This window comes from Protopterus annectens, chromosome 13.part0 (genome assembly GCF_019279795.1).
Source record: "Protopterus annectens isolate FY-2018-M chromosome 13.part0, PAN1.0, whole genome shotgun sequence".
In the NCBI taxonomy this organism is placed as follows: domain Eukaryota; kingdom Metazoa; phylum Chordata; order Ceratodontiformes; family Protopteridae; genus Protopterus; species Protopterus annectens.
The window spans coordinates 548,287,748-548,307,977 of NC_056747.1; the positions used below are offsets into that span (position 1 = coordinate 548,287,748).

Consider the following 20,230-nt stretch of genomic DNA (forward strand, 5'->3'; position numbering starts at 1 on the left):
GCAGCTTTCAATGAGTTTTCAAAAGAGCTAGTACGGGAGACGGCTAAAAAGGTGCTTGATGTGACATCTGGACAGAGGAAGAAGGTCAAGGAGACCTGGTGGTGGATTGAGGAAGTACAGGGGAGTAACAGAGAAAGAGGTTGGCGAAGAAGTGGGAATGTCAGAGAGATGAAGAAAGTAGACAGGAGTATAAGGAGATGAGCTGCATGGCAAAGAGAGAGGTGGCAAAGGCTAAGGATGAGGCGTTTGGAGAGTTGTATGAAAGGTTGGGCACTAAGGAGGGAGAAAAGGACCTGTACCAATTAGCTGGACAGAGGGACGAAGCTAGGAAAGATGTGCAGCAGGTAAAGGTGATACAGGATCATGACGGAAACATACTCAGAAGCGAGGAGAGTGCGTTGAGCAGATGGAAAGAGTACTTTGAGGGGCTAATGAATGAAGAGAATGAGAGAGAAGGTTAGATGATGTGGGGATAGTGAATCAGGAAGTGCAACGGATTAGCAAGGAGGAAGCAAGGATAGGTATGAAGAGGATGAAAAATGGAAAGGCTGTTGGTCCAGATGACATACCCGTGGAAGCACAGAGGTGTTTAGGAGAAATGGCATTGAAGTTTTTAACCAGATTGTTTAATGAAATCTTGGAAAGTGGGAGGATGCCAGAGGAGTGGAGAAAAAAATGTTTTGGTACCGATTTTTAAGAATAAGGATGATGTGCAGAGCTGTAGTAACTACAGAGGGATAAAACTGATCAGTCACAGCATGAAGTTATGGTAAAGAGTAATGGAAGCTAGGTTAAGAAGGAGGGTGATTAGCAACATGGTGTCATGCCAGGAAAGAGCACTTCAGATGCGATGTTTGCTCTGAGAGTGTTGATGGAGAAATACAGAGAAGGTCAGAAGGAGTTGCATTGTGTCTTTGTGGACTTAGAGAAAGCATATGACAGGGTGTCTAGAGAGGAGTTGTGGTATTGTATGAGGAAGTCGGGAGTGACAGAGAAGTATGTAAGAGTGGTACAGGATATGTACAAGGGTAGTGTGACAATGGTGAGGTCTGTGGTGGGAGTGACGGATGCATTTAAGGTGGAGGTGGGACTACATCAAGAATCAGCTCTCAGCCCATTCTTATTTGCAATGGTGATGGACAGGTTGACAGACGAGATCAGAGAGGAGTCACCATAGACTATGATGTTTGCAGATGACATTGTGATCTGTAGTGAGAGTAGGGAACAGGTTGAGGAGACCCTGGAGAAGTGGAGATATGCTCTGGAGAGGAGAGGATTGAAGGTCAGCAGGACTAATACAAAATATGTGTTTGTGAATGAGAGGGAGGACAGAGGAATGGTGAGGATGCAGGGAGTAGAGTTGTCGAAGGTGGATGAGTTTTAAACACTTGGGATCAACAGTTCAGAGTAATGGCGAGTGTGGAAGAGAGGTGAAGAAGAGAGTACAGGCAGGATGGAGTGGGTGGAGAAGAGTGTCAGGAGTGATTTGTGACAGACGAGTATCAGTAAGAGTGAAAAGGAAGGTCTACAAGAGGGTAGTGAGACCAGCTATGTTATATGGGTTGGAGACAGTGGCACTGACAAAAAGGCAGGAGTCAGAGCTGGACGTGTCAGAGTTAAAGATGTTAAGATTTGCACTGGTTGTGATGAGGGTGGACAGAATTAGGAATAAGTATATTAGAGGGTCAGCCCAAGTTGGACGGGTTTAGAGACAAAGCCAGAGAGGCAAGATTGTGTTGGTTTGGACATGTGCTAAGGAGGGCTGCAGGGTATATTGGGAAAAGGATGCTAAGGATGGAGCTGCCAGGTAAGAGGAAAAAAGGAAGGTCTAAGATAAGGTTTATGGATGTGGTGAGAGAGGACATGCAGGTGGTTGGTGTGACAGAGCAAGATGCAGAGAACAGGAAAAAATGGAAATGGATAATCCGCTGTCGAGACCCCTAATGGAAACAGATGAAAGAAACAGAAGAAGATTGTAGTTTTCAGTGTTATGAAGCGCAATTTCAATGTTTTGGTCTCAAGGTTATGAAATTCAACATTATGAAATTTCAATGTTATGAAGTGACCCATAAATATATATATATATATATATATATATATATATATATATATATATATAAATATATAGATATATATATATATATATATATATATAAATATATACAGGTCCATGTTAAATGGACAAACAGCCACATAAACGAAGACCAGTTTGCCGAGATGAGATCGCCGACAACGGAAATGCCCAACAAAGTTAAGTCCACAAATAATAGCATGGGACCTATTTCTGTCTCCGTAAAACACCTAAACACAATTACAAATACCTGTACAGCAGGGGGGCAAGCCCACCTGCATCCCCCACACCCCCTACTTAAATATTCTAACTCCGAGATCGCACCACACTGTGGGAATGGGAATACATCACATTCCGCACTACTCAATACTTATTGTCAGGCATTTCCATTGTCGGCGATCTTGTCTCCGCGAACTGGTCTTCATTTATGTGGCTGTTCGTCCATTTAACATGGACCCATATATATATATATATATATATATATATATATATATATATATATATATATATATTTTTTTTTTTAACAAGTAAGAAAAGAAAAAGGGACTACCTACAAAGGTAGTAAGGCTACATTAAATGTAGAAGATAAGGGGGAGAGAAAAGGGCAGAGAAGAGATAGTATCCAGAGTACGCTAGTAAAAAGGTATTGAATATAAGATAAGAAAATTTAAAGTAGAAAAAACACAAAAATCACACTTCTCTATCCCAGTAGCCTGAGAGTGAAATAACCACATTTTTCACCTAACGGCTGCAAACGAGATCTGAGGTAATGGGGAGGATGCAGTGTGAGTAAGGGAGAAGCTCGAGAGTTCTGGATTGCCACGGGCTTCTACAAGCAGCTGAGTCAGATCAGACGCCTCTGATCTGAACACATCAGTCGAGGACGGAATAAAAATTTACATCATCAGATTCATGGTTTAAAATTGAAATAGGCCTACATGAAGCTGGAGCTGATGGGTCTTTACTGTCTGAGTATTTCAGCCACTATACCTTTCTTCTACTGGAGTGTCCTCCTTTTAAAATACGGTTAAACAACATTTCCTAGTTCTTTATCACTTTCTTCCCTCCTAGCTTCCAAACTTCCATCAAAATACCATCTACTCCTTAAGACTTTCCTGCAGACTGGTTATACATTACTGTTCTATCTCTTCTCCTATCTTGACTATTAATAGTTGAGCTTCATCCATCTCTAATCTTGGCATATTTAAGTCTTCTACAAATATTTCCATCTGTGCTTTTTCTTTATTTCCTCATTTCTCTACTTTATACAAATATTCATAAAATTTCCAAAATATCTTCAATACCTCTACCGGATATTTAGTTATGTTTCTTGTTATAAGGTCCTTATGTTCGGCAACAGCCCTTTCTACTTTTTCTTGCCTAAGTCGTTGTGCTAAAAGTTTTTGTGCTCTGGAGTTATTATAAAAAACAGTTGAAATCTTTCCAAACTCATGCATATTATTATCCATGTGCTCCCTTATTTTCTCTTTAGCACTCTGCAGTTGTCTCTCTTGTCCTGAGAGATCCCCCTTACTCTGGCATTCTTTAACCTTTGTCATCCCCACTAAATAATTATTCTTACTACTTAACCATATCTCTTTTTCATTTATTTCTATTCTGCTTTCAAACTCCACTTTCATTTTATCCCATTCACTAGCTATAACTTGTGGAATACTTTCGATTGTTCCTAATAACTCCGGAATAATTTCCGTTATCCATTCCTTCAATTCCTCTCTTTTTAACAGGTAGGTGGGGAAGCTCAAGTGTCTAATTTTTACTTTATTACCCTCCATTTTAATCTTAATTATTATTGGCACATGATCTGAAACAGTTATTGATATGTGTTAAAGCTCTCCATCACATGCACACATTTCTGTGAAATACAACTTCTATCTAGTCTAGCCCAGTTACTGTACCTTGGGGAATAATATGTAAACTCTGAGTTCCTACTACTGAATTTACATCTTCCATACCAAATATTTTATACATTTCTTCAGAAATCTACCTTCATTTGTTATATATTCTCTTATAGGCCCCAAGATACATCTTCATTGCTGCAAATCAACATCCAATCCCCACCTATATGCAATACTCCTTGCTGAAAGCTGACTTCTCACAAAATTTTCTTAAGCTCTATAATAGCAGTTTTAGTTACAATATAAACATACCAGCATAATCCTCATGCCTTGCTAGTAGCCCTTTACTATCACAAATCTACCATTATCTTTTTACCCTCTTCTAACAGTATTGGAGATCCTCTAGTAATTAATATAAGTACTCCTCTTTTCCTTTGTTCCTGATACTCTGCTGCATATCCATCCTGAAATCCTTTCTTTACCAAATTCACACGTACACTTCTTTCCAAATGTGTCTCCTAAAGCACTGTTATTTGCACTCTGCATTTCTTACTATAATTAAATATCCTTTCTTTTTGTCTATACCCATGAGACCACTGACATTTCAAGATAATACAGAAAGTGTCACCATTATGGCAATATGTCATTATTCCCACCTATTATGGGTGGCACAGTGGAGCAGCTGATAGCGTTGTCACTCACAGCAAGAGTTCCCCTGTTCGATTATTGGCTGGGTACCTTCTCTGCGGAGTCTGCATGTTCACCCTGTGTTCACATGGGTTTCCTCTGGGTGCTCCTGTTTCCTCCCACATTCTAAAGACATGCAGTAAGTGGACTGGACACACTAAACTGTCCATAGACATGAGTGTGCATGCGTGTGTGTGGTGTGGATGAACTACCACAGCAGGGCTAGCCACCCGGCGGTGTAAACTTTGGCTCTAGGTGACTGTCATTGTTGAAATGACACTCCAACCACATGTACAAAAATGGAAAAAAGGAGTTGTGGGTGGATGGATTCCTACCTTTTAAATGTCTGTTTCCAGCTTTTGTGATACATACACCCAATTTATGTTGGGCAGGCTGATCCTTTATACAGTTTTTATTCTCATCTCCCTTTGAACCCATGTCACATTTTACAAGACTTTTTTTGTTTGAGAGTTTTCATTAAAACAAAAATGCCTTCAGAGCACACCTATAACCTATTAACTTATAACAAACACACACAACAATATACATCTCCAAATAATGAAGTTTAATACTCCTAACAGGAACAATTGTCCAAACAGATAGCTGCAAACAACATGTCTTATTTAACCTAAAGTTGAAGTGATCCATGCTAACATGCATGTGTTCGTACTTATACAATTAGTGTTATTATCTTTATTCTTCTCCCACATTTGAAAAACAACTTGCATGTTTTCAAAAACATAAAATTTTAGCCTTAAAGAAACCAGTACTTTGGCTTTTTTACTGACCTATAATCAGCTTGTTTCTACTGAAATGCAAGAAAAAAATAACACTCAGCTACAGGCTTCTAAAGACAAGATGAAGCATGTATTGCCAAGGAAAACTTTTTCATTACATTCAATGTTCTCTTATTTACTGGTTTCCATTTGTTTATTTTACTTGCTTCCTGCAAGGAATCAAAGTCTACAACAGATCTAGGAAGAGCCTACTATATGCATCTATCCACTCAATAATACCTTGGAAATACACATATTCAGCAGTCATCATGCAGACAAACTGAGCTGACAGCAATAATGTGATTCCATCTATTTCTCCAAGAACTGATAAGTAAGCAACGAGAACCCACTTACAGTGGGATAAATCTCCCCATTCCACCTGACCTTCCATGCTAATGGACTTGATAAATAGGCCAAATCCAAACAGAGATAAAACCAGAAACATAGTCTTCGGCTTGAACCCTGTAGCATTAAGCTGCATATGCAGATATTTTAGCCTTTTCTATGTGCTATGTCCTCTTCTCGGAGGAATATGGTGACCTTCCTTTGGTTTCTAGTTGATTTTATTAGATGAATGAGCTCTTTCATTTAAGTAAGACTCTTCAAATCCAAAGTTCAATATCAACTTTGGATGTGAAAAAGTCTTACTTAGACAAACAGGATCAGCTTAGACAAAACTAATATACTTACATTTGCAGCTTAATAATACAGCGTTCAGTTAGAAAACCAGGTCTGTAATTCTATTTCACGTGCCGAGAAGTAACATTTTTGTGAGACTTGGGAGTTATAAAATAAACAAGGTGCATATAAACAATAAACAGTGCGCACAATTCCTTGTCGAGCAGCCTAGTACAGAGGAGGACATCTTGTAGTCTGGGATTTGATTTCCTCCGTTTCCCTTTATCATCAGCAAGTCACTTAACAGAACAGTTTTCTTAGGTCACCAGTGCATAGTCATCAAGTTATAATGAAGGATGTCAGAGAACTAGAGATGGGTTGTTTTCTTGTAGAACATTTGTCCATTAGCTGGCAAAAGTCAGCCTGCTGCCATTCAGTTCCAATCTTACCACTCTCCCATGTTAGAGTGTCAATCGTCAATCCTACAACAAAGGGTAAACCAAGACATCAGGTCATGTACTCATGCCATGGTGGAGGGATGTCTAATCTGGAGTGGGGAGCTGCTGCACTGAAATAAGCCTCCCAAAAAAACAGTGTATTAGAAACAACAGAAATAATAAAACAAAATATGCACATAATACCTTAATCCCAGATACCCCATATCTTGCTGTCAAGCACATTTTTACCTCATCCAAAACTAATTTTAGAGCTATATGTAATTAATCTTAATCTTCAATAAATCAACATTGATTTCATTGTGGTTCGTGGCTTTGCTGTTGTTTTTTTTTTTACACTACATGTGATTAATGTCAATTAAATTAAATATTTTGCAAAAAATTATTTAAACACACCTAAAAACTTCAGATAATTAAAAAAAAATAAAATGTTAGAAACTCTTTTATATGTCGCCACTAATATCATTATGACAAACATATGGATAAACCTTCGCTTATCAGCCAGTTCACAAATTCTTAAAACATCTGCATATGGCACTAAATGCAGGAAAGAAAATACACATATGATTATTAAACAAGGTGTTGCTAGTACTGATATTATACAATGCAAAGATAGTAATGGTAACATTGCATATTTGGAGGAGTATAAATTATACATCTGCAGCACTCAAGCTGCAATATCAGGCAGATATGATGATAAAAAACTCCTTATCCTGCTCTGCTGGTACACTGGTTAAAATATTGCGCACCAGAGTTCAAAGGTAAGCAAAGATGCTACTAAAAAGACCCAATCAACCAGCACCATGATGGGGTGCATCTAGAAACTACTCCTTGAAATTATAAGCAACTCTCATTTCACAAAAAAAAAAACAACCAGGCAGTGTAAATGGAGAATGACATGTGACTTAACATCCAGAAATCACTGCTTATCAAGTCTCATGACTTTTTTGTTGCTGTTGTTTATAAAGGACAAATATTCTCCGACATTACTCATTCATTTTTGATTGCTGGCGTAGACCATTGATCAAATTTAGCCATTTGCAGCCTCAACCTTGGTTGCATACAAAGTAATGACAGTAAAGTATCATTAAAGATAAAACTAAATTATACATACTAGTGACATGACAAATGAAAATACACACACGTATGTATACATGGGTTACTTTCAATTTCCCGAAAGCCCAAAATCATGAAGACAACAATCCCGAGATGAGATTTGTGAAAAGAGGAAAAGTACAGTTTTGTACCTACCATAAATGTTGATGTCTGATAGGTATGCATCTGCAGTCATAACATATGGGTTGTCCTGCCTCAGGCAACCCTTCGGTCGGCCGGATTCCAAAGTCTGGGTCTGGCCTCAGCTGATGTCGCACTTTCCCCGACGTCAGAGCGTCTGGGGAATAAAAGCATCAGCCAACGCCATTTTCCTCAGTTTTTCTTGCCCCAGATGCCAGGTGCCCTCTAGGAAGGCTAAATTTGGATAAATGCTGAAAAGTTCCAAACATTTGCAAAATTATATACATGTATAAACAAACAAATACACCATAATAGATTCCCCCAGCTAGCTAAAAGAGGGGTAAGAACCCTAGGAATACCACAGAGGGGTAGGAGGGAGGGTAAACCTGACTGCAGATGCATACCTATCAGACATCTACATTTATGGTAGGTACAAAACTGTAATATGTCCTTCAAGGATGCATCTGCAGTCATAACATATGGGTAGAATACCATAGCCAATCTGGGGGAGGAGGTGCTAAGAAAAGGATGGTGTAGTTAAGATCCCCTGCAGGACTGCAGTAGCAAAACCTGCTCTGGATCTGAAGTATAAAGGTAGATTGTAATGCTTGGCAAACGTATGCACGGAGCTCCAAGTAGTCGCTTCTAAAATGTCCTTGGTAGCCACCCCTTGTAGGAAGGCTGTAGTGGTGGCCGTGGCCCTTGTGGAATGAGGCCTGATGTTTTCAGGAACTGTCTTTCCATGAAAGGAGTAGCAGAATCGAATGCAATTTCCTATCCATTTTGAAATTGTCTGTTTGGAAATTGCTTTTCCTTGCACCCCAGTCGCATATGCTACAAAAAGTTGATCAGTTTTTCTGCTAGTTTTTGTTCTGTCCAAGTAGTAGCGTAGTTGTCTGTGAATATCCAGGGTGTGCAAAAGTTTTTCCCCTCTATTCTGTGGGTTAGGGAAGAACGTAGGCAAGTGAATAGCTTGGTTCAAGGATACCCTAGATACCACCTTTGGCATAAAAGTAGGATTGGTTCTTAGTGAAACTCTGTCCTGATGGAAAATAAGAAAATGCTGCACTGCCATTAATGCTTGTAACTCAGATACCCTTCTTGCTGAAGTTATTGCCAGAAGGAATGCAGTTTTCCAAGACAGAAACTGTAGATCCGCTGATGCTGCTGGTTCAAAAGGTGGAAGTGTCAGTTTCTCCAGCACAAAATTGAGATCCCAAGCAGGTAGAGGGGGTCTTCTTGGAGGTTTAATATTTTTGATCCCTCTCAAAAATTGCCTGAGGAGAGGGTGTGAGAAGATAGGTGGATCCACATTGTATTCTGCTGAAATTGCTGAGGCATGAATCTTAATGGAAGAATAGGACAAGCCATTGTGGAACAATTCTGCTAAGTATTCCAGGATATGTGTTATGCTTGCCACTGTGACATCTGAGTCTTTTGATGAGCTCCAAATGAGAAATCTCTTCCATTTAGCTGAATATGTCTTCCTTGTGGAAAGGCCTGCGAGCCTCCAAGATAATATCCTTCACCCTCTGTGATAAAACAGTTTGATTGGGATTTAAGGAATTTTCCAGGCAGTTAGTTGCAATGTTTTCAAGTTGGGATGCATGGTCTTGAAATTGTTCTGCGTCAGAAGAGGCCATAGGGGGAGAGGCCATGATTTTGCCTGAGACATGCTTCTCAATAATGGATACCAGTGTTGCCTTGGCCAGTCTGGAGCTATCAGTATCACTCTTGGCTGTTCCTCCCTGATCTTCAGTAGAACCTTGTACATCAATGGGGAGGTGGGAAGGCATATACTTTTAGGGCTTTCCAGCTGAAAGAGAGAGAGTCCCCCCTCCAAGCTTGTGGGTGGTATGTCCTTGAACAGAATGTCTTCAGTTGATGGCTGAGTGGGGAGGCGAACAGATCTATCTCCGGCATTCCCCATGTCTTTGCTATGAGTTGGAAGATGTCTGGGTGCAGCATCCATTCGTGTGCATCCATGGTAGTTCTGCTTAAGCTGTCTGCCAGTGTATTCTCTTTCCCTGGCACAAACTGGGACTGCAGCTGGATATTGAGTCTCAGGCATAGTTCCCACAGATTCATAGCCATCCGGCATAGAGGGTAAGAGTGTGTGCCTCCCTGCTTGTTTATGTACCACATGACCGTGGTGTTGTCTGTCCTTATTAACAGGTGGCCTTGTTGGAGGAAGGGTTTGAAAGCCTCGATTGCATGCATCACTGCCAGCATTTCCTTTTGGTTTATGTGCATGCTTAGCTGTCCTTGAGGCCATAGGCCTTGGATACATTTGCCCTCCATGTGCGCTCCCCATCCTCGGTCTGAGGCGTCCGTGGTGATGGTCTGCCTTGTTTTTGGTTTGTTGAAAGGCAACCCTCTGTTGGACTGGCAGGCCTGAGCCCACCACAGAAATTCCTTTTGAAGGCATGGAATGATTGGTATCAAGGTTTCTAGACTGTGACTGTGTTGAGACCATACACTCCTTAGGTACCACTGTAATTTCCTCATACGCAGCCTGGCGTGCGGTATCAGAATTATGCAGGATGCCATGTAACCCAGGGCCTGCAGGATTTTCCTTGCAGTAAGCTGAGTTTGTCTTGTTAGAATCATGAAGAAATCTGGAAGTTGTTTTTGTTTTTCTTCTGTGAGAAAAGCCATTTGGGTGGTTGTGTCCAGATCTGCACCCAAAAAGGTTATCCTTTGGGATGGCACTAATCTTGACCTTTGGATGTTGACTGTGTATTCCAAGGCCTGTAGCAGGTGTATGGCATAGGCCAAGTCCTTTATCAATTTTCCCTTGTTGTCCACTTGTATTAGGCAGTCATCCAGGTATGGGAAAATTTGAATTCCCTGTAGTCTGCAATGTGCAATTACTGATGCCAGGCATTTCGTGAATACTCTGGGCACAGTAGATAAGCCAAAGGGCAATGCTGAGAATTGATAATGCTCTGATCCTGCAAGAAATCTGAGGTGTCTTCTGCAACTTGGTCGAATAGGGACGTGCAGGTATGCCTCCTTGAGATCTAGAGTCACCAGCCAAGACTCCTTGCCCAACATGGGAAGAAGTTGCTGTAGGGTCAGCATCTTGAATTTTGGCACAATGATATAAGTATTCAGTGTGGACAGGTCGAGAATAGGCCTCCATTGATTTTCTTTTCTTGGTACAAGGAATAGTCTGGAGTAAAATCCTTGGCCTTGTTCTGAGCATGGTACCTTTTCTATAGCTTTCATCTGAAGCAAATTGTTGATCTGTCTTAAAGCCTCTGCCCTCTGATTTGGTGGAAGGTTTGGCATTCCGTTTCTTTTTGGCAAAGTGTGGAAGTGGAACCTGTATCCTTTGTCTATTGTTTGCAGTGTCCATGTATCCTTTGTAATATAATGCCAGTTTCTTGAGAATAAAGCCAGCTTTCTGCCCAAGGGTGCTTCCAGTTCATCCCTGGTAGGCGGAATCAGAGTTAAGTCATTGAGCCTGTCCTGGTGTAGTAGTTGTTGCTGTTGCTGTTGCACTACTCCTCTGGTTGGCAGGCTGCCACTGACGGCCTCTGTAGGAGCCCTTCGATTGACCTCTGCCTCTAGGGTGCCTGTTCCTGCCCCTCTGGGCTCTATCCGAGTCTGGAAAGGACCAATTCTTAGTAGGCCAGTTTCTGCTGAATCTCGGTGGTTGCACTTGCAGGAAATCTTTAACTGTTTGCACAGATTTTGCCTTTTCTTCAACCTTTTTTAAGATCTCCTGAGCAGAGGAGCCAAATAAATTTTGTTTCTCCATTGGAGCATCCAGGAGTTTAGCTTTAACATGGTCTGGCAAAGATTGTTCCTTCAGCCAGGCATGCCTACGAATAACTGCCCCAGTCATAGCTGATCTAAATGAAGCCTCCAGTGCATCATAGCCACATTTCAAGAAATGATTACTAACCTGTTGTGAATTGTGTACCAAATCCTGAAGGGATTTACGGTCAAGGGGTTCTTGAGAAGAAAGTTTCTTATTCAGTTCATCTAACAAATACTCTTGGTACTGTATCATATGAAATTGACAATTTAATGCCCTGACAGAAAGAGTTGCAGAAGTATATACCTTCTTTCCCCATCTCTCTAAAGCTCTAGACTCTCTTTCAGAGGGTAGAGGATTTTTGGCAGTAGCGGCCGCAACCCCTTTAGGGCCCTGAGAAATAGTTTCTGGGTCTGCAGAATGGGCTTTATACAGATGGAAATGAGAATCCGGGACCCTGTAGTATCTGTCAGGTTTGGCAGGGGCCGGAGGAAGAGTATCAGGGGCTGTACTGACATCATTGTACACATCATCAATTACATTCAGAACAGGAGGTATAGCTAAGGGCCTATGTTGAGGCAAATGCAAAAAGGTCCTTAATCTTTTTCTAGAATCAGAGAAATCCTGACCTTGCCATTGGAAATGCTCTCTCATGAGTCTCACCAAAGGAAAACTCTTCAGGAGGGGAGGCTGAAGGGGATAGATTCCTCAGCATCTGAATCCTCATAAGGCGAATAAGCCTCCTCCTGGTGGTCTGACAACTCAGACCCATCCGTGGAATCATCTGAATAGTGTGGGTCAGAGGGGTCAGTCCTGGGCCTTTTGTCCAGAGGAGGGTGAGAGGTCCTGTCTGGGTGAGGTTGTGAACCCCTAATTAAAGAAATAAGGTCCTCTGCAAGGCTGAGGATCTGAGAACTAGAAGAAGGCCTCTGGGAGGTAGTTTTGGTAGGCATAGCTTTAGACAGTTTGGCAGCTTTAGCCCTAGAAAAGGCCTTAATGGACATGGAAGCAGGGGGCCTAGCTGCCCCACGTGCAGGGGTAGAAATGTCCAAAGGTATGGTGTCGGACATTTCCTGAACACTGGTTTCGGTAGGAAGTTCGGTAGCCGACTCAGCCGGGGCCTCCCGGGCCTCGGTGGTCGGATGAATGGGTTCGGAAGTAGGAATCTCCGAGGACTCGGTTTCGGCCGAAACCGAGACACTCGCGGTAGGCCTTGCCGTGGTTTCAGCCGAAACAGCGGGACGCAAGTGTCGGTCCTTTTCCTTCCGTTTCTTCACCAAATGCGAAGTCGGAGTCTCCGACTGCATTTTATAAGCAAAACTGGCCCCAAAAAATTCCTCTGCAAACTCTGACCAACGTCTAAGAGTTCGTCGGTTGAAGGAAGCACAGGCTAAACAGGCCGATATGTCGTGGTCTGGGCCTAAGCAAGGAAGGCAGTAGGAATGGAAATCCTTATGAGGTATTTGTTTCCCACAGGTTAATCAATTATTTACTTTGTCTGACATCGGCTGAGGCAAGAAAGAGTCCCCAATGGGGTACTTAGCTTTTTTTGAAGTCTTCGGTAGCTGAATTCACTGGATCTGACCGACCGGCACTTGCGAACAGCTTCTGCTTCGGGCACCACGCGGCAAGAAAGACTGAGGAAAATGGCATCGGCTGATGCTTTTATACTCCAGACGCTCTGACGTCGGGGAAAGTGTGACATCAGCCGAGGCCAGACCCAGACTTTGGAATCCGGCCAACCGAAGGGCTGCCTGAGGCAGGACAACCCATATGTTATGACTGCAGATGCAACCTTGAAGGACATCACCGAATCACCGTTGAACCAGGGCAAGTAAACACTCATCCAAAACAACACAAGCACTCACCGCACCATCTAAAAACCACCGGGGTGGGGGGCCCCTCCTAAATACATATACCAACTCTGGGGCCGCACAACAGTGGAGAAAGGGCATAATTCCCCATGTTGGGCAAGTGTTTACTTGCTCTGGTTAAACTTCGGCGGTTCGGGGTTTCCCGTTTCGTGATTCTTCTCAGGATTGTCGTCTTTGTGATTCTGGGCTTTCGGGATATAGAAGGGGACCCACACATATTTTTATATATATATATATATATATATATATATATATATATAAAGAGAGCGATGCGCACACGCACACACACCCACATACACACACACACATATATACATACACACACCTTTACAGAAAGGTTTAAAAGAAGTAGGATTAGGAGTATACAATACATAATACAGGTGTTACAGGTGAGGTAATGTGGTCCAGACAAAAGAACAGATACAGTACATACAAGTGAATAGAGAAATTTTTGTAGTGAAGTGAGCAGAACTTGTAGCATACTAACAAGATGCAATACAAGACCTAATAACAGGAGAAGTGAATATTAGGTATATAGTAGGGAATGGACAGGGCAGTTGAGGAAGCAGTCGGTACGAGTTTACAAACTGGAGAAATTAAGAGATTAAGCAGCAGTGTCTCATCATCATGTCTACGGAGAAGCTATTGCTAAAGGAATAGTCCTTGTCTTGCCATCACACCAAATCTGGTGCAGCATCATTCATGATGTTTTGGCCATATGCCATATTCTAGGCCCTGGAAAACAATCCAGATCATTAAAGCAAATGGGATTTTTCAGGTTTAGTTTATCTGAGAGAGCAGGCGGTCAAGCAGCACATTGCTAATCATAAAAATACACAAAGAACACTCCAACTACTTCTGAGCAACCTGAAGCAATCAACTAGACTTCTCTTCAAAGTTTTAGCAAATAAAGCCAAGATAACAGTTTACACACATCTATCTTGTTTATCAGAGCTGTTGGGTATTATGTTTTGCAATAATCAAACTCGCTGACCTGATCTTCACAGAGAAGTCAACAACCACCACACAGCTACCACTGTCTATCACCACAAACTCTTGTACAGTTAGTGCTGACCAGAAAAGAATGTATTTCAATAGTGCTTGGTTTTCTTACTCTTATTATGTTTGTGCATTATGCTTTATTTCTCAAATATTGAAAAATAAAAAAATAAGTTGTGTATTACCTCACTTTCAGATGATGTTCTTTTTGCCTTTTTCCCTTCATCTGTTATCAATAATGCACGGTCTTCATCATGGTCTTTCTCTGGATCAAGGACCTTAGGAGTGACAAAACAGATATGGTTATACACAGACATACGTATGAATGAACTTTTCTATGTTAAATGCAGTAAACAGTTATGGCACTTGAAAAAGCTGGAGCTGCCTATTATGGACAATTCCAAAGTGCACTTCAAATTTCCTTTAGTTCTAAATAAATATCTTCACAGATATACAGAAATGTTTCCACAGAAAAAGGAGCTGGTTTATCAGGGGTACAGTGATATACAACAGTGTCTTTAGCCAGAAATTCTTGTGTAACTGCTTTCCATTTCTAGGCAACCAAGATTTCTCCCAGCTGACCTATACCAGTCAAAATATACTATTACTGATTCAAACTTTGTTTACTCCTTAAAACCACCTCAGTCAGACTGTCACACTTTTAATGATGCAAAACAAAAATACATCGAGTTCAAGTACTTACTATTACAGCTGACATTTTAACTACAGAGCTAAATGGCACCCAAGCCGATTTGAAACTCTTCGAACAATGTACTTCCTCTTACCTCATACTTAAAATCTGAGATGTTCACCACTACATATGGGAGGAAATACTTCAAAAACGAGCTGCATGGAGGGTTTGCAACTTAGTTTTTCTGAGCCACAGCCAGAAAGGTCAGTCTACATCAATTTAAATACATGAAAGAAATAACATTTGACTCCAACCCCATAATATGTACAGTGACTCAGTCTATCACCATCCTAAGCTTCTGGTGAAATGCAGAGAAAATTCCACTCTCAGAACAACATTTACTTTGTATATTAGGTTAGTACACTGCATGTCTAGTTCATAGGTTGGTACTAGGCTACAGGCCCTAGGGCCTATACAAGCCTAGCCATAACAATTCCCTGGCTATTTCTTCCCACACTATTTACTTCCCTGGATCCCTGTCTAGCAGGGCGACTGATGTGATCCATGGGGTGAATTTCCTTTCTCCCATCCAATCATCAAGGTTCCTTTTGAAGAGGGCCAAAGAGGTGCTCTGCCTGACATGTATGGGCAGTCTATTTCAGAGTCTGGGGAGTCTCTGGGTCAGGAACCTATCCCTCCAGCATGTTTTGTTGATTGTGATGACAAGGTTTAGATCCCTGGAGCGTGTGGCTCTGAGGGATTGGGATTTCTTTAAGTGTAGCATGTCCAACAGCTCTGGGTTTGACATGGCCTTGTATGTTAAGCAGAGATCGCCTCGGAGTAGATGATATGCAACAGAGTATAGCTGGAGTTTTTTAAGGCGGTCAGCATAGGGCATCTGCTTTAGGCCTGTGATTCTTTTAGTGAGTTATTTTTGCAGTCTTTCCAGTTGTTGCAGATGTCTTGAGAGGTACATACCAAATGGGACGTTGCATTCTATAATGGGTCTAATGAGGGATGAGTACAGTGGGACAATGACCTCCTTTTTTCTGGATGAAAAGCCCTTAGTAATGAGGTGTGCCACACAGAATGATTTCCTGACTGTTGTGGCGATGTGGTTATTGAAGCTGAGACCACTGTCCACCTGTGTCCCTAAGTCTCTTATCACACTTTCGGTGTTTAGTGTACTGCCACCTATGTGGTAATTCACGGGTACATGTTTTTTCCCAAAGAGGATAACTATATATTTCTTGGCATTGAGCTTGAGCCCATGGCTCTGGCACCAAGCATCTGTTTCTGTAAGGCCCTTTTGTAGAATATCAACATCATTTGCGGATTCAATAATGGCTCCCAGTTTGCAGTCATCTGTGAATTTTGTTAGCCAGAGTCCCTTAGTGTTGGCCTGTACTTTAGAGAAGTAGATGCCAAACAAGAGAGGTCCCAGGACTGAACCCTGAGGTACTTCACTTGTCACTTGTCTGGAGCTGGATTTTTAGTCAGTTACTTTTACAGTGTGGGTTCTGTCAGTAAGCCAGTTGGCAACCCATCGAGTGACATAGGGATTAATGCCCAGCTTAGTAAGTTTATCTATGATTCCAGAGTGGGGGATGGTGTCAAAGGCCTTGGTGAGGTCCAGATAGGCTGTGTGGAGTGCCTTACCCTCGTCCACGGATCTGGAGACTGATTCGAAGAAGTCAATCAGGTTCGGGAGAAGGATCGGCCCTTCACGAACCCAAAATGGGTGGGGTCCAGTGTTTTAAGGTTTTGTTTATAAGTTCCATGATAATACGTTCCATGGCCTTGCAGATCAGGCTCGTCAGATTGATGGGGCGGTAGTTCCCGGGATCCAAGGTCGATCCCACATTGTGGTGTGGGATAACTGTAGCTGTGCGCCACTCAGTGGGCATGAAGCCTGAGGTTAGGGTATGATTAAACATGACACTTAGGTGAGGTGCCAGTTCATTTTGTAGTTCATGTAGTACACAGCCCGGGATGTCATCTGGTCCCATGGATGCTGTATTCTTAGCTTTGGAGAGTGCGTTTTTTACCTGTGTGGCTATTACCGGAATTTGGCAATCTTCTAGTATTGAGATGGGCCATTTAGGGGGTGAAGTTGGCACTGAATCGATCTGCCAGGATATTGGCAATATCCTTGGGATCAGTATATTTAATTCCATTCTGTTGTAGCTCAGAGCAGATCTGAGCATTATCATTTAGATTCTTGACATAGTTATAGAATGCCTTGTGGTTGTATTTGGAATCTTTGACAATTTTATTTTTGTAACTAGCTTTGGAGGATTTTATGAGAGATCTCAGCTTCTCACTGAGGCTGGTAAGGGAGTTTTTTGCATCCTGGGATTTTTCTCTTTTCTGCAACAGTTTCTTCCTTTTGTTGTAAAGTTTGTTTATGGCAGGGGACCATCAGATTGGCTTCCTTTTTTTTGGAGGAGAGCATCTTGGTTCTATTCGGGATGGCACGATTCATGCATGAGTGGATGTGCTTGCACAGTGCCTTAGTGTAGGACTCAGCAGTCGAACTTTCAGTTCCCATCTGCATGCATGTCATGAAGTTTGTAACTTCTGACTTGAGTAGCATGAAGTTGGCTTTGGAGAAGGGGGGGTAGGGGTGGGATGTGGATGTTAATGGTGATAAGCTTATGGTCTGATCTGACCAACGAGGGGGTGACCATAGGTGTGGAGCATCGATTTCCCATGTTGGTAATGACCAGGCCTAGGATACTGGAGCCCCTGGTGGGACTATGGATTAGTTGATCCAGGGCATTGGAATTTATGAATTCCAAGAACCGCTGGGCAATGGTGTTGGTAGTTTTCCCAGTTAATGGCAGGGTAGATGAAATCAACCAGTATTTGGTTGTATATTAATATTTTCCAGGATGTTTAGAAAGGTGTAGTGAGAATCTTGGAGAATGGTAGGGGATCTGTAGCAAGCTATAATTTGGATTGCAGTCTTACCTAGTGTTTGTATATGTATAACTACAAATGTAAACAAGACAAAATAGTAATGATTTGCATGTGATGCTCGCTATGCTCCTACTAGAAAGAAGAATACATTAAAAAAGAAGTTATGTCTTACCATAACGTTCCATTTGTGTTGTCGCTTTTCATCTATTCTTGACTTGTGGGTGTACAGTTCCAATCTTCGGAACCGATCCGGCCGATACATTGCTTGCGTCAGCCAAACAATTCTCTGAAGCAGCTAGTCTACACAAAATGCCCCTCTCCACATTACCTCAGATCGAATTTGCCATCTTACTGAAAAAGACACCAACTCAAAACAGCAACCTTGTCCACGGTATCCCCAACAATAAAAAAGCCAGGACAGGATGTTGCTCCATCAGAAACTCCAAAGGAAGGGGGCAGGTGGGAGGGATGCAAAAATAGATGAAGATCAACAACACAGATAGAACGTTATGGTAAGACAAAACTTCTTTATCTCAGGTTGTCAAACTTCATCTATTCTAGACTTGTGGGACAGAGTCCCTAGCTACCTTAGATCCTGGGTGGCGCTAAGAAAGAATATTCCTGAGAACCAGAGAACCAAAGGAGGCTCTCCCCTTAGAGACCATATCCAATTTGTAAAGAGTGATAAAAGGAATGTGGTCTAGCCCATGTTGCAGCTGCACAGATTTCTGACACAGAAGCTTTAGAATGAAAAACAGCTGAAGTCACTATATTACTGGTACAATGTGCCTTTATCAGCATGGGAAGCCTTATATTTTCTTTCATATAGATGAAGGAAATGCAGTCCCTTAACCATCTAGATAGAGTAACATTAGAAAAAGGTTTGCCCAAGGTTGCACTTGCAAAGGACACAAATAACTGATCCAATTTTCTAAAATGCTGAGTTCTATCCAGACAAAAATGTAATTGCCTCTGCACATCCAGAAGATGCAGACAATATTAACCTTTACTGGAGAAATTCAGGAAAAATACAGGTAAGTCTATTTATTGACTGATATTGGTCTCTGAAATCACTTTAGGAAGGGAGGTCAGGTTTGTTCTGAAAGACACTCGGTCTTTGTGAAAAACTAAATAAGGGGCTCTAAAACATAGAGGCTGTACTTTGGAGACTTATCTCGCTGAAGTGACAACTACACAGTACCAAAATCCAGTAGCACCATCCTGTTCTTGTTTTTGTTGTATTAAAGTTCCAGTTTTATATCTATGGTGTTACGCTCCTTTTTTGAAGTGACAACTATGAGAAGCAATGTCCAACAAGAAAGCAATGTTAAGTCACAGGTATATGCAAGTTCAAACTGAGGTAATGTAATAGACTGCAATACAATAGTAGAGTCCCATGGCAGTAGCGGATCCCTCAATGGGGGCTTTAAATAGATGGTTCCCTTAGAAAAATCTTACAAAGCCTGTGAGAGATTAAAGGCTGGTCACTGACACTGTTATGGAAATTTGAAACAGCTGTTAGGATAACCTTGATTGTGGAAGCAGAAGCTCCATTACCAAAAATGGTAGCTAGAAACTCCAGAACTCTTTCCACAGTGGCGCTGAAAAGGGATTCAGACTATTATCAGACGCCCAAATAGAAAATCTCTTCCATTTACTAAGGTAGAGATTCCTGTTGGATAGTTTATGGGATGCCAACAAAATACGTCGTAGAGAAGGAATATCATGCCTGGTGACTAATGGAATAGGAGAAACCAAGCAGTTAGCGTGACAGTCTGTAGATTAAGGTGTACTAGTCCATGGGGATGGGACAAAAGGTCCAGAACTGGGTCCAGAATCCATGGGCAATGAAGAAGGCCAATCAGCTTAGTTTCTGCTACTTCTTTCTCTCTTTCCACTGGAAAAAAAAAAAATTATCTACTTTTACTTTATTTGTGTTTCTTCCTACTTTATTTTGCTTTTGCGTCATCTTAAAAGTACTCAATTGTACTTATTACTGCTTGATGAAACTCATTCTAAGCCTTTTAGTTTAAGCACTTGGGCTTCAGACCAGTTGTTTGACATTAACTTGGGCTTCAGGCCAGTTATTTTACATTAAGAGGGTTCGTGGTCTGCACTCTTGTGGGAGGAGAAGCTGGACTCTGCCCTTCTGAGCTGGGAATTTCTGGTTAAAGGCTTATAGTGCCTGCATATTTGAACTGCATCTTACTGAAATTGGTACACCATGTTTGCTGTAGATCCAGGCCGGTTGAATCTAGCTTTGTATAACTTGAGCACTAATCCAGGCATTCTTTAAAGTATTCAATTGTATGTATTACTGCTTGGTAGTAACTTGATTA

General features: G+C 41.6%; 1 protein-coding gene across 2 annotated transcripts in view; it reads right to left on the reverse strand.

Moving 5' to 3' along the window:
• The window catches only part of MYBBP1A (MYB binding protein 1a), a 1,224,315-nt gene that overhangs the window by 535,022 nt on the left and 669,063 nt on the right, over window positions 1-20,230 (reverse strand). For both annotated transcript variants that reach the window (XM_044054196.1, XM_044054197.1), the window contains one exon: window positions 14,524-14,616. In XM_044054196.1, coding sequence (XP_043910131.1) covers window positions 14,524-14,616 — 93 coding nt within the window. The remainder of the gene's footprint in view (window positions 1-14,523; window positions 14,617-20,230) is intronic.